The following is a 9,684-nucleotide window of genomic DNA, read 5'->3' as shown; positions in this document are numbered from 1 at the left end:
TTAAAGTCATTTTGTGTTTAAAATAAACTTCAATAAATAATTGAGTTTGCTTGAATGGATTTATTTTAAACAACTTATAAGTTGAAAACAACGTATAAGTCAAAAAATAATAATTTGAGCTGTACCTACTTATTTTTTTTAATTTATAAATACTTTTCAACTTATAAGCTGCTTAAAATAAGTACATCCAAACAAGTTCATATACATTACCATTAATTATTAGTTCATTAATTAAAGCCCAACACACTTTCAGCGAACGCCGTCGTATAAAGAGCAGGTTTTTGCCTTCATTTATCCGCCGCATTTCCCATCGATCTCTCGCCGTCGCTGCCTCCATCAACCACCGCAACTGCTGGCTGAGGAGTTGAATCACCGAAACGGTCAGTGGAAAATGTGCGGATTTCCATAAGTTTTTTTCTTCCTTCTAATTCCGATCTATAAACTGAGTATCGGCTGATGAGTTTTTTCGGCGTAGGATTTTTTGCTGTTAGGTTTAGGTATTCCCTTTTTAGTTTTATTTTATGGCTTCGGAGGATGTGAAGGCGGCGAGTGATTCAGCTGTGGAGAAAATTGTGAACCTGGCTGAGGAGGCTAAGCTTGCTAGAGAAGAAATTAAGCCTACTAGCCATGCTGTCCTCAGTATCTGCAAGTCACTTGTTGCTGGAGGTGTTGCCGGAGGCGTGTAAGTTTTTTTTTTTATATACTATCACTAACTCTATATGTTTTATCACTACTATAATGGAGAAACTTTGCTGGGTATTATGCTTTTTTTCCCATCATGTTGAGAGTTATGGCTACATTTGAATAATTGGATCTAATTGTTGGTGGTTACTTCTGACTAGTACTGCCGAGGTGCGATTCCTCTGAATGACAAGTATGAGTTCAACTGCCCTTCCTTCGGAGAATATGAATTGTGCTAGTTAGACCTTATTGGTCAATAGATTACATGCGTGAAAATGGAAGTTTGTTATTTTTGTTTTCTCGAGGTTGATTTGGAGTTGTTATTTATGATTATTTTTGTCTGCTGGGGATTGATGCAGAGTTGTTGTTATTTGCGTCTGTTAGAATTCTTATGTCCAGGTCTTAACTAGACACCGAATGAGTTGTTGATCGAGAGTGTCTGCTCGAGATGCTCTCTTTGTTCTCCTTTGGATGGAAATGTTAAATTTTATTTATGAAATCTGTATCCTTTTATAAGTAGATACTTCTAACGAGTAGAAAGATATGTTCTTGATGAGTTGTTACCCTCCTTCTGTATGAGTGGGTAATTACTACTACCAGTTCTTTGTCATCTTTGGGGTCAGTTTGCAGAAAATTTACCAAAGAATTGCTTTTATTTTTTTAAAACTGGTTCTGGTCAAACTTTTATTGAACTGATAAAAGAAGTACATAATGCTAGTTTGACAGACTCAAAATCAGTATACCAGATGTTAAGATTCTTTGTTTACTTATATAATCTTGTTTTTATCTGATGAACCCAAGGTTATAAATCGTATCCTGTTTTATAGTAGGTAAGGCTCTATTGGAAACATTCATTTCTATGGTGCTGCCTGCTCTACATGAGTGTTTACACTGACTAATGTTTTGATATGATTGACTAATCTTTTTATTTTTTTGTAAACTTGGATTTGAATTCACACACTTACTGCTACTCTCCATCTTGCAGGTCACGAACTGCTGTGGCTCCACTGGAACGGCTGAAGATATTGCTACAGGTGAAGTATAATTTCATAGCTTGTTTCTTTTCTCTCTATTGAATATTTTTACCAAAAGAGAGCAGTATAAGCTCTCGTCCTGCCTGCCATACTAGTTTTGAATGCTGGAGCACTAAACCCTATATTTTAGTTTGTAACTCTGTATTTTTTCCTACTTATAAAAAAGTTTTAGGATTTAAAACTTCCTACCTTCCCTCTTTTTTTATCCTGCATCCCCCACAAGAGTTTTTCATCTCAGCTCAGTGCTTAGATGGAGGTTCTATCTAAATTGTTTGTTCTCTACTTGTAAACATGATGATGTTTAATGTGCAGGTTCAAAATCCACATAACATAAAATACAATGGCACCATTCAAGGCTTGAAATACATCTGGAGAACTGAAGGGTTCAAAGGACTGTTTAAGGGCAACGGCACCAATTGTGCCCGGATCGTCCCAAACTCTGCAGTCAAGTTCTTCAGCTATGAGCAAGCTTCCAAGTAATGTTCCTATCATAGACTTTACATAAGCAGTAGGAGATAATACAATGCACATTAATGGTTCTTGTGGCCACTTCATTTTTATATGTTTTTCACTGTTTATTTTTTAGCATTCACCTTTGATGTAGTGATAGATCTTGTACAATGTACTTCATCTTTTCAGTTTAGTAGTGCGTTTTAGGAGGGGGCCTCTCCATACTCAACCAAGAAAAAGAACAAAAAGAAAAAAAGGACCAGAAAGGGAAAGATAGTACTTGTTCTTGAAGAATTCATGATCCTAAAGGAAATGAGCTCAATGTAGGTTCCCTACTTTTTGGTATACTGGGGATTTCCTTACCCCAAACATCAATAAAATATTATGTTATCAAAATATTAAATAAAAGGAACGAAATTAGCCGACTGTTAGAGGAATGTTGGAGAATTTATGATGGTGTAACCATGTGATACATGCACACATGAACTAATTTATGAACCTCCTTATGAAGATGGACAAGTTATGTAATTACCTAATCTGGCCATTTAGGTGTAATAGGGGAAAATATTATGTTAAGGGAAGGTAAAGATGAGGTCTTGAGAAGGGTCCCATGAAGTACTTTCTGAAGATGGCTATCGATGATGTCTCATGTCACTAAAGGATTGTTGAATTTCCAACTTGTTTTTCCTGTTTACTGTTATAGCATTCTGTCCCCTCTGCTGATTTCTTCCTTGATATTGGAACAGGGGTATATTATATTTGTACCGGCAACAAACTGGAATTGGTATGTCTGTCTTCCTTTAAAGTTATATACTGGTCATGGAGATTACTCATTGGAAGGAAAATTCAGGGAATATTTATGGGGGGGCATCACTGTGTTTATTTTCGTTTCCCCATCCTTGCATTCGAATGGTTTGCACTTCAATGAGACTGATATTTCATTGATGACTCCAGTCATGGGAGAGGAAACCTGACTACTCATTTGTAGAAAACTGTTAGGGATAGTTCTTGTCTTTCTAGACATTATTACACACTGCTATGTTGTGGCTTGTGTTTTGTATGCCAGACACCTATTTGAAGTTCGTTTCTCCTTTGACTTCAGTCGTAGTTTAAACTTAGTTTCTGTTAATGTTTGCTTCGCTTGCTGGAAATGCAAAGCTTTGTTTATCACTTTATTTATGTGTATTGCCCTTACTGTTCACATTATGTCTATTTGCTGTTTGGATGGCAAAAATCCAATCTGTTAAGCACAGGGATGCAAGTTTGGGTTGTGGGCAGCCATTTAGTACAAAGTGAGTCTCATGTTAGGTCTCTACCAAGTTCAAGCATAATGCCTCAGATTGTGGGTCCAAATTTCAGTGATTGCTGTATTCTCACCAGTCTCTTCTTCGCCTTTGTAGTTAATGCCCTTCTAAGCAGACCTCCTTTACTGTCCTAGTTTTGTTTCTGTTATGATAGTGGATGAACATCTGTATATGGGAGTAATTGTTGTGTCTCTAGTCACGACATATCCACAAGATGAGTGTAGTAAAAATGGGAATATTTAGATGAGTGTGTTTTCATACAAGATTGGATAAAGTTAGAAATAATCATGTCCAAAGTAGGCTTCAAGTATCATTATTGGGGATAAAATAAGAGAAGAACTAGAAGGTTGTTTTTCGTGAATAGACCTCTAAATGCTACAATTGATAGATGTTGCACTCTATATTAGTGAAGGTGCTAAAAAGGGGGAGAAGGTAGAATTACATGTAGGGAAGTCGTGTCAAAAGACTTGCGATCTTGCATATTCAATGCAAATTTAATTAAGAATAGAATGCAATGGAAGTAGAAGATCCATAAGGCTATAATCAAATGGAGGTGTAGTTGTTGTTGTTCGCCCGGAGCTTATTTACATTAGGTTTGCTGTTTACCATGTGCTTGCTTAGTTTGGCAGGAAAACGATTAAAATGGTCCTTAATGTATAGGTGTTGCTTTGTTTTGGTCCTTAATATCTTCTACTTGATTCAAATGGTCCTTAATGTATAACAAAAGGTGTTCATTTTGTTCCTTTACCCTAAACAGAGTTGTCAAAAAAAGGTGTCAAGTTTCACTGTGGGCTGAGCTCCATGTGATAAACAAAATTCACCATTGTTGTCTTCTAATTCCGAGGAAGCATTTTCTTTACATGCTATTTATCTGTTGTTCACACCTCCGGTAAATCATCTACAATATCTGAGTACTGCAAAAAGGAAATCTGCTGGAATTTTATTATATCCAAAGATCTCGATTTAACTAAGAATATGAACTTGACCCTAGCATTACATTTTTTGTCGCAGTGATGTTTCAAACCCATATTAGTCTGTTTCTCATTCAATTCTCCTTACTGTTGTCATATGCTGCCTGTGCCAGCTGCTGAAGTTTCTTGGAACAAGAGGCAGTTTTGAGTTCTGAAATTTTGACCTTTATTTTTTATGTGAAAACTGAGAATTTTTCCTAGGTAGGAGGATCGTCTGATTACAAAAGCTCCCAAAGCATTTGGATCCCCTAACTTTATGTGTGCATTAAATTGCTGGACTCATCTGCACTCACTTATGCTCTCTTAGACAAACTATCATCTGATAAAGGCTCTTTCTAAGAGGTGTCTGCATTTAGTTGATAAAGCATTTTCATGATTTTACTTGTTTTGTTGTTTATCCATGGAACTATTACAGTCTAGCACTTTATCCCAAAAAAAAAACTATTACAGTCTAGTTTAATAGTAAAATGGAAATGCATTATTTGACTCTTTCATCTTCCTTTACAACAGAGGATGCTCAGCTCACTCCACTATTACGTCTCGGAGCTGGTGCTTGTGCTGGCATAATTGCCATGTCTGCAACTTACCCAATGGATATGGTGCGAGGAAGACTCACTGTGCAGGTAATTTTGTGAATTCTTTAGAATAAATGTTTTGAGTTTTGATTTATTCCTCTGGGTATTATTTTGCGAAGGTGCTGTCTAAATCCTCTTCTCTGATCTGCAGACAGAGAACTCTCCTTATCAATACAGAGGAATGTTTCATGCATTGTCAACTGTGCTCCGCGAGGAAGGTCCGCGAGCTTTGTATAAAGGATGGACTCCTTCTGTCATAGGAGTTGTAAGTCCTCGTTCCCTGGATCAAAGGAACTGGTTACCAGTACTTATGATAATTTAATAACCATGCACACAAGATTTAATGGTATCATAATAGAGATCTCCACTGCCAAAGTTTTCTATGAAGAAAAGATATTTGAATTAATTTGACAATCATTTTCTTGAAATGCATTGGTATCTTTATTTGAGAAGTTGTCCACTAAGAAGAATAAAAGTTCCATTCTCTTTTGAAGGTGAAGAACATTAACCAACAATCAATGAGCTAATTAGTATTATAGCCCAATTTCTCCAAGGAAAAGGTTACATATCAATCCCCTTCTCCCCGAATCTTGGATGAAAGGAAAAAGAAGGAACCTATCCAAAAATAAGGAAAAGGAAAAGAGAAGAAAACATAACACTAGTGAGGAGTTCTAATCATTCTTGCGAATGCTTATTATTTTATTTGGTGTTTGCAGATTCCATATGTGGGACTTAATTTTGCTGTATATGAATCTTTGAAAGACTGGTTGGTCAAAACAAAACCATTTGGTCTTGTTGATAATTCTGAGCTTGGTGTTGTTACAAGGCTAGCATGTGGAGCTGCTGCAGGAACAGTTGGACAAACTGTTGCCTACCCTCTTGATGTTATTCGCAGAAGGATGCAGATGGTGGGATGGAGTCATGCTGCATCGATTGTTACTGGTGATGGGAGGAGCAAGGCTCCCCTCGAGTATACTGGAATGATTGATGCTTTCCGGAAAACCGTAAAGTATGAGGGTGTCAGAGCCTTGTACAAGGGTTTAGTGCCTAATTCAGTGAAGGTTAGTCTTGTTTTTCAATATTATTACCTTCCAGCTAAGTTGTTCGGACTCTTCACTTTCGATGCCGCACCTGTGTCAACACGGCACGAGTGTGGGTGTGGGATCTGTACCAGATTTGGTCAATCAATTTTGGGTACTTTGACTAAAGTTAACGGAGAAATTCAAGACAATATACCTATGATTTTTGTAATCAAAACAAAAGCTAAGGTGAAATTGAAGAAAATATAATGACTTTTATATAGAAATGTCTATGCCAGTCCTTTTCCGTTTATCTTCTTCTGGGATTCTCCTCTTCTCCTCTTGATCAATATTTCTCCTCAAAATATCTTGTAAGTTTTCCACATAATGTCTCATAATTTAGATATATAACTCTATTTTGGATATTTGAATCATTTTTAGCTGAATACCTGTATCCGTACATCCGAATCTTAAAATTAAAATTTGGATCATGAAGGTTTCGACCTCTATATCCACATCCGTATTGAGCACCCGCACCCGAGTCCAAGCAGCTTAGCCTTCTAGTTCACGTACAGCCTTTTATCCTTTTTTTTTTGGTTTTTCAAACCAAGTCCCTTGATATGTGTTATTAGTTGCTTAAGTTCTTGGAGTTGTTGAGCACCTATTCACTTACTATATTATAGTGTTGCAATTGAATTTTTACTTGCTTAAATAAGAATTACTGCACCTGAGTAGACATTAATTGTGCTTCTTATAAGACATTCTTCATCATTGCTATCTTGTGGATTGTATGCACTTCTACACTAAAATGTCTTCCCGTTTATCATTGAAGGAGAAGTAGTTAATTATGAATTCCCAAATACTAATTTGTGTAATTATGGGAATCAGCAACTATCAGCTTTTTTTGCTTTGATAATTTTGCCAAATCAGACTAGGATGGCAAATTAAATTCCACTGATACTCCTGGAGGATATCTGATGCCTTGTAGAGCATTGAGTTCTGCGTATAAAAGATGGTTATTATTCATTTGTGCTAAATTTTATCGTTGTTATGAAATCATTATTTTCTGCTTAGTTGGATAGTTCAAACAAGTTTAGTGTTTCTTATGCTTGGCGAAAAGTATCAAGCATCACATAGAAATGGAATATTGATATGCTTCAGTTAATTAGTATAATTAGAGAACTGCTCTTCTTTAATAATTGCTTGCCACTGAATACTGATCCAAGATAAATAAAATTAAGGGGATACTCTGAGCATGAAATCCTTCCCTTCCAGGGTAAAGGGGTGTGCCTATCATCGGTGAGTTTCAAATAGTGCGTCACTAACCCTCGGTGATTCTTGGTTATGAAAAAAATCATTCCCTGCGAATGCGAGCTAGGGTTGGAGTGATCATGTGCTGGATGGCACCTTCTCCGTATGTTTCTGCAAAAAGAGGGGCTATTACAGTCCTCTTTTCTGTGACCTACTGGTTACTAGGATTCTATTTCCTTTTTCATAATAACTTTTTGTTCCCTTTTCATGTTAGTTTTCTTGATTTCATCCTGACGGTGCTGTGTTGTTCAGGTTGTTCCTTCAATATCTATTGCTTTCGTGGCGTATGAGCAAGTGAAGGACCTATTGGGAGTTGAGATCAGAATTTCTGACTAATGAAAGAGAAGCTCCAGTATTTTTCTCATTCTTATGATAATTTTGTAGGCAAGGATACAAAGGGTTATAATAACATGGTGGTTACATAGTCTAGACGGAGAATTTAGAGTCCTGTTTCTAGCCTGTGTTTAGAACTTCCTAATGTATCTGGTTTTTGCTTATTTAGTTGTGTTGTCAATAAGAAGATTATCAAGAATAGTGTAATGAATAATTTGAGTGCCTTTGTTAGTGAGAGAATACGAATATTCATGTGTTTTCAACAGCTTATTTATGGCTATATGATCAGTTCTTTGGAATTAACGAGTACACTTCTTATAATGTCTTTTCAGTTTGTAGCTCATTTTTAATGATGGTCCTGCCAATAGTATATATCTATGTGTTAGCTGCAAACTCCATGGAGAAGCAGGCCCTTTTAGTTGTTGAAATAGCTGTTTGAGAATAAAGATGGAAAAGATAAACCCATTTATTCCTTTCCCTAGTGGTTGTTCTTGGATAAAGGGAAATGACCAACCACCAAGGTTGTGGTGGGTGATGTGATAAAGTACCCTCTCTTCTTAACTAGAAGTTGAGATTGAGCCCTTTTTAGTAGGAAGCTTTTTGTCTTCGAACTAGTCTGGTCCCAAAATGCCAAGTGAAAAAACATAGAAAATGGGGTAAATGACTTTGTAGAATAAGAACAAAACCAAATATACATTGACTGAAGAGTAAAAACATCATTAGATTTGTCAATAACATTGTTTAGTTGTGGTTATATAAGACTACAAAACTTTTTTTTTATTTATCTACTACTTTTTTGCTATGCCTGCCTTACAATGATTTGCTCTATAAAATGCTGAAACAAAATATCAAAGTATTAAAAGTAGAAATGCATAATGCTTTTGTAAACTTGATTACAAAATGCCTCTCTTCATTTTCATCAATCCATAGACCTTTTTCTTGTGGGAGTTTCTTTCTGCTTTCTTTACCCCAAAGGTGTTATTCTTCACATTCTTCTGCAGTGTCTGAATGAAAAGAGAGAATCTTGATTACTTTTAAAACAACATTAAAGGAACCAAGATTAAAATTATTCGTGACTTGCAATTACCTGCAATCCTTAATCTTGGTTTGAAACCTGGGAAATTCATGTTCAGTAGCCCTGTATTTATTGATTCCTCCGCGTTTTGTGGAATTTATTTTAGAAATAACGTTGTGATCTTTGTCATTATCGATCTCTAATTTTCCTTCTTCAGATGATAATGAAAAAAATGAGAGAATAAGAACAAGATTCAGCTCTGCTAAAAACAATTCTCTTGGTTTCTCATCAACCTTCTCTTCTTCTATATCCATTAATTGTTCTTCAAGCTTGATCGTCCTAGTCGTAGATTCAGCCATTTATTTTTCACTAAATAATAATGTCGAGTAGAAAATGTATATAGATTTTTTTATCGTAGGAAAATGTATTTTTTGTTATGTAATAGTAACTAAGATTTGGGAACCATAAGAGGAATAAAGGACAATTATATATAGGTCTAGTATGTGGTGTTAAAACTCTTTTTTACTCATCCATCATTTTCTTTTTTATGTAACAATAACCACAATTTCATGTATTTTAGGCAGATGTTTGGTTAATAGATTTGGTTGGTTTCTTTTTTTGTTCTTTTCTTTCCTCCCATAATTTTTTAAAAAATATTTTCTGTCCGTTCATATTTACTTATCCATGTTTAATTTGATACATTTCTTAAAGAAGTAATAAACAAAATGGAATTTTACAACTCTATGAGTTACTAGTATCATCTAAATATTGGGGGATGAATTGAAATTGATTAATACTTAATAATAAGGGTAAAATAGGTGTAAAATGATAAATAATTTCTTGATTTTTCAAACTGAACAAGTAAAAATAGATATTTATTTTTAATATAGTGGTCAAATAAAAATAGACCATCAGATTAATTGACTTCTTGATCAATTAATCACGTAGTGAATAAACACGTATAATGATGTGATATAGATACAAAGTCAGA

General features: G+C 35.3%; 2 protein-coding genes across 3 annotated transcripts; one reads left to right on the top strand and one right to left on the bottom strand.

Annotated features, from left to right (window-relative positions):
- Positions 1-253: 253 nt before the first annotated feature.
- Positions 254-7,924, top strand: LOC129876087 (mitochondrial adenine nucleotide transporter ADNT1-like). Of its 2 annotated transcripts, none has more exons than XM_055951396.1 (9): positions 254-380; positions 476-682; positions 1,667-1,715; positions 2,028-2,191; positions 2,912-2,949; positions 4,951-5,063; positions 5,167-5,280; positions 5,732-6,076; positions 7,598-7,924. In XM_055951396.1, exons 2-9 carry the CDS (start codon positions 522-524, stop codon positions 7,679-7,681), a joined length of 1,068 nt encoding a protein of 355 aa, XP_055807371.1. In that variant the 5' UTR covers positions 254-380; positions 476-521; the 3' UTR covers positions 7,682-7,924. The 2 variants fall into 2 exon arrangements, with proteins under 2 accessions (XP_055807371.1, XP_055807372.1); XM_055951397.1 differs by having other exon boundaries at positions 254-393.
- A 504-nt stretch (positions 7,925-8,428) lies between these two features.
- LOC129877298 (uncharacterized) lies at positions 8,429-9,126 on the bottom strand. The gene is made up of 2 exons (XM_055952777.1): positions 8,766-9,126; positions 8,429-8,682 (listed from the first exon to the last, which is right to left on the bottom strand). Exons 1-2 carry the CDS (start codon positions 9,050-9,052, stop codon positions 8,664-8,666), a joined length of 306 nt encoding a protein of 101 aa, XP_055808752.1. The 5' UTR covers positions 9,053-9,126; the 3' UTR covers positions 8,429-8,663.
- Positions 9,127-9,684: the final 558 nt, after the last annotated feature.

This window comes from Solanum dulcamara, chromosome 12 (assembly GCF_947179165.1).
Source record: "Solanum dulcamara chromosome 12, daSolDulc1.2, whole genome shotgun sequence".
Taxonomy (NCBI): Eukaryota; Viridiplantae; Streptophyta; class Magnoliopsida; order Solanales; family Solanaceae; genus Solanum; species Solanum dulcamara.
This window is presented reverse-complemented; position numbering and strand designations above follow the sequence as displayed.

Coding starts and splice junctions, on each gene's coding strand:
- LOC129876087 (XM_055951396.1), top strand. CDS start 522: ATGGCTTCGGAGGATGTGAAGGCGGCGAGTGATTCAGCTGTGGAGAAA. Junction 683..1,666: donor GGAGGTGTTGCCGGAGGCGT/GTAAGTTTTTTT, acceptor TCCATCTTGCAG/GTCACGAACTGCTGTGGCTC. Junction 2,192..2,911: donor AGCTATGAGCAAGCTTCCAA/GTAATGTTCCTA, acceptor ATATTGGAACAG/GGGTATATTATATTTGTACC.
- LOC129877298 (XM_055952777.1), bottom strand. CDS start 9,052: ATGGCTGAATCTACGACTAGGACGATCAAGCTTGAAGAACAATTAATG.